The sequence below is a fragment of the Salvelinus sp. IW2-2015 genome, linkage group LG25 (assembly GCF_002910315.2).
Source record: "Salvelinus sp. IW2-2015 linkage group LG25, ASM291031v2, whole genome shotgun sequence".
Taxonomy (NCBI): domain Eukaryota; kingdom Metazoa; phylum Chordata; class Actinopteri; order Salmoniformes; family Salmonidae; genus Salvelinus; species Salvelinus sp. IW2-2015.
In genome coordinates, this window is record NC_036865.1 from 4,794,457 (window position 1) to 4,799,064 (window position 4,608).

The following is a 4,608-nucleotide window of genomic DNA, read 5'->3' on the forward strand; positions in this document are numbered from 1 at the left end:
TTGTATAAAAAAATCAGAAAAAAACAACAATCTCCAATTCTACATAAACAGATAATTGTACCTCTTCTACACAACACATTTCTATCTGAACGTTACGAACAGGCCGCAGGAATGCAATGCAACACTGATTCCAGAAGGGCTTCTACGCAACCAATAGGCACAGMGACTATTTGCTTTGCTCTTCCAGGCCAGTAAAATCCAGGGTTTGAGTGAGGAGGAGAGGGAGCATCTACTCCCCCTGCTCCGGAACGCCCAGCGGGTGGTGGTGGYAAGGGACGCCATCTACAAAGGGTTCATCTTCAAAGACTTCATCCAGGTCAGAAAAGCTTGAATATATTCATAAAGCGTCRGAGAGTGCTGATCTAGGATCAATTTAATGGCCGTAGGGTATAAAACGCATATTACTTGATTGTGACAATGAAGACTTGCACGTACAGTGTGCTACTTTATCTCACAGGCCTTTGGCTTCATGTCCAGGGTGGCTCTACAAGCAGAGAAGATGGACCATCACCCTGAGTGGTTTAATGTGTACAACAAGGTTTTTAAGCCCACTAGGATTGCCTGGGGTAAAAGAGATATAGACAAACCGGTTATCCCTTRCACAACTAGTGATGCTGTCTCTCCATATGTCACTATAGCTTTAAAAGGTGTATGTCCAGTTGAATAACAGGCGTATGTCCATTTATCAGTAAGATGGCGCCGGAAGAAATGGCAGCAGTTTTACGGGCGCCCAACCAATTGTGCTATTATGTGTTCTTTCGCATGATTTGTATCTTATTTTGTACATAATGTTTCTGCAACCGTATCTTACGGCAAAAAAGAGCTTCTGGATATCAGGACAGCGATCACTCACCTCGAATTAGACAAAGATTTTTTCTTCAACAAGCAGGACGCACAGGACATTCTCCGAACACCCGACAAGGCCAACATCCCAGTTATTTGCAAGAGGAAGAGACGCAGGTACAGAGGACACAGAGCGATATGCCTCGTAAGGATCCGCAGAAGGCGAGTGGGAAAGCTGCCGTTACCGTCAATATTACTCGCCAACGTGCAATRATTGGACAATAAATTAGACGAGGTACGATCACGAATATCCTACCAACGGGACATCAAAAACTGTAATATCTTATGTTTCACGGAATCGTGGCTCAATGATGACATGGATATTCAGCTAGKGGGATATACGCTGCACCGGCAAGATAGAACAGCACACTCCGTAAAGACGAGGCGGGCAGTCTGTGCATATTTGTAAACAACAGCTGGTGCACGAAATCTAAGTCTCTAGATTTTGCTCGCCTGAAGTAGAGTATCTTGTGATAWATTGCAGGCCACACTACTTGCCTAGAGAGTTTTCAGCTATACTTTTCATGGCTGTTTATTTACCACCACAGATGGATGTTGGCACTGACCACACTCAGTCAGCTGTATAAGGAAATAAGCAAACAGGAAACCACTCACCCAGTGGCGACGCTTCTAGTGGCCGGAGACTTTAATGCCGGGAAACTTAAATCAGTTCTACCTAATTTCTATCAACATGTTAAATGTGCAACCAGAGGGAAAACAATTATAGATCACCTGTACTCCACACACAGAGACGCATACAAAGCTCTCCCTCACCRTCCATTTGGTAAATCCGACCACAATTATATCCTCCTGATTCCTGCTTACAAMKAAAAATTAAAGCAGGAAGCACCAGTGACTCGGRCTATAACAAAGTGGTCAGATGAAGCAGATGCTAAACTACAGGACTGTTTTGCTATCACAGACTGGAACATGTTCCGTGATTCTTCCGATGGCATTGAGGAGTACACCACATCAGTCACTGGCTTTATCAATAAGTGCATTGAGGATGTCGTCCCCACAGTGATTGTACGTACATACCCCAACCAGAAGKCATGGATTACAGGCAACATTCGCACTGAGACAAAGGGTAGAGCTGCCGCTTTCAATGTGCAGGACTCTAACCCGGAAGCTTATAAGAAATCCTGCTATGCCCTCCGACGAACCATTAAACAGGCAAAGCGTCAATACAGGGCTAAGATTGAATCGCACAACACCGGCTCCGACACTTGTCGGATGTGCCAGGGCTTGCAAACTATTACAGACTACAAAGGGAAACACAGCCGCGAGTTGCCCAGTGACACGAGCCTACCAGACGAGCTAAATCACGTCTATGCTCGCTTCGAGGCATGCATGAGAGCATCAGCTGTTCCGGACGACTGTGTGATCACGCTCTCCGTAGCCGACGTGAGTAAGACCTTTAAACAGGTCAACATTCACAAGGCTGCGGGGGCCAGACGGATTACCAGGACGTGTGCTCCGGGCATGTGCTGACCAACTGGCAGGTGTCTTCACTGACATTTTTAACATGTTCCTGATTGAGTCTGTAATACCAACATGTTCCAAGCAGACCACCATAGTCCCTGTGCCAAAGAACACGAAGGCAACCTGCCTAAATGACTACAGACCCGTGCACTCACATCCGTAGCCATGAAGTGCTTTGAAAGGCTGGTAATGGCTCACATCAACACCATCATCCCAGAAACCCTAGACCCACTTCAATTTGCATTCCGCCCAAACAGATCCACAGATGATGGAATCTCTATTGCACTCCACACTGCCTTTCCCACCTGGACAAAAGGAACACCTATGTGAGAATGCTATTCATTGACTACAGCTCAGCGTTCAACACCATAGTACCCTCAAAGCTCATCACTAAGCTAAGGATCCTGGGACTGAAAACCTCCCTCTGTAACTGMATCCTGGACTTCCTGACGGGCCGCTCCCAGGTGGTAAGGGTAGGCAGCAACACATCTGCCACTCTGATCCTCAACACTGGGGCACCCCAYGGGTGCATGCTCAGTCCCCTCCTGTACTCCRTGTTCACCCACGACTGCATGGCCAGGCATGACTCCAACACCATCATTAAGTTTGCAGACTACACAACCGTGTGCCTGATCACCGACAACGACGAGATTGACCTCCTCCCTATAGGCTGAGACCTGGCCGGGTGGTGCCAGAATAACAACCTATCCCTCAACGTAACCAAGACTAAGGAGATGATTGTGGACTACAGGAAAAGGAGGACCGAGCATGCCCCCATTCTCATCGACTGGGCTGTAGTGGAGCAGGTTGAGAGCTTCAAGTTCCTATTCCCCCTCAGGAAACTAAAAAGATTTGGCATGGGTCCTCAGATCCTCAAAAGGTTCTACAGCTGCAACATCGAGAGCATCCTGACAGGTTGCATCACTGCCTGGTACGGCAATTGCTCGGCCTCCGACTGCAAGGCACTACAGAGGGTAGTGCGTACGGCCCAGTACATCACTGGGGCTAAGCTGCCTGCCATCCAGGACCTCTATACCAGGCGGTGTCAGAGGAAGGCCCTAAAAATTGTCAAAGACCCCAGCCACCCCAGTCATAGACTGTTCTCTCTACTACCGTATGCCAAGCGGTACCGGAGTGCCAAGTCTAGGACACAAAGGCATCTCAACAGTTTTTACTCCCAAGCCATAAGATTCCTGAAKAGGTAATCAAATGGCTACCTGGACTATTTGCATTGTGTGCCCCCCCCCAACCCCTCTTTTATGCTGCTGCTACTCTCTGTTTATCATATATGCATAGTCACTTTAGCTATACATTCATGTACATACTACCTCAATTGGCCCGACCAACCAGTGCCRCCGCACATTGGCTAACCGGGCTATCTGCATTGTGTCCCGCCACCCGCCAAACCCTCTTTTACGCTACTGCTARTCTCTGTTTATCATATATGCATAGTCACTTTAACCATATCTACATGTACATACTACCTCAATCAGCCTGACTAACCGGTGTCTGTATGTAGCCTCGCTACTTTTATAGCCTCGCTACTGTATATAGCCTCGCTACTGTTATTTTTCACTGTCTTTTTACTGTTGTTTTGATTTCTTTACCTTACCTATTAATACCTTTTTTGCACTGTTGGTTAGAGCCTGTAAGTAAGCATTTCACTAAGGACTTCCTGACGGGCTGCCCCCAGGTGGTGAGGGTAGGTTGCAACACATCTGCCACGCTGATCCTCAACACTGGAGCCCCCCAGGGYTACACCTGTTGTATTCGGCGCACGTGATAAATAACCTTTGATTTGATTTACCCTGTCTTTCCTGCGATCTCTTATCCTCTCCACCAGGTCCAGATCACACTCAGCACACATGACTGCGGGGGCCTCTCCAAGAGAGACATCACTCTGGCTACCTTCATCGACCAAGCATCTGTCCTCTGAGCAACTCATGGCCTGCAGCCATTTCAGTCTATCATCTCAATGGCAGAACCAAGAGCAGAGGACACCTATTCATCCCGCCCCATACGTTAATTCAGATGACTAACCTGGGACAGGAACATGACATCTCAGAATCCCAATGAATGTTTGTTTAAACGGTCACGTTCAATTCCTAATGTAACATTTAGCAGGTGTGGTGTTTGTTACTAGGCTGATATGGGAAGTGGAGCACAAGACCATAAGCCAGTAAAAAGACCATTCAACTATATACAGTAGGGTCTGAAATTGACACTCTTAATAGAGATGAGCAATAATGACTAAAAAATAAATAATTCAAATACTGAGCTATA

The 4,608-nt window shown here is 46.9% G+C and overlaps 1 protein-coding gene across 1 annotated transcript; it reads left to right on the top strand.

Moving 5' to 3' along the window:
* The first annotated feature begins 397 nt into the window (after nucleotides 1-397).
* pcbd1 (pterin-4 alpha-carbinolamine dehydratase/dimerization cofactor of hepatocyte nuclear factor 1 alpha) lies at nucleotides 398-4,346 on the top strand. The gene is made up of 2 exons (XM_023969992.3): nucleotides 398-538; nucleotides 4,169-4,346. Exons 1-2 carry the CDS (start codon nucleotides 470-472, stop codon nucleotides 4,259-4,261), a joined length of 162 nt encoding a protein of 53 aa, XP_023825760.1. The 5' UTR covers nucleotides 398-469; the 3' UTR covers nucleotides 4,262-4,346.
* The last annotated feature ends 262 nt before the right edge of the window (nucleotides 4,347-4,608 follow it).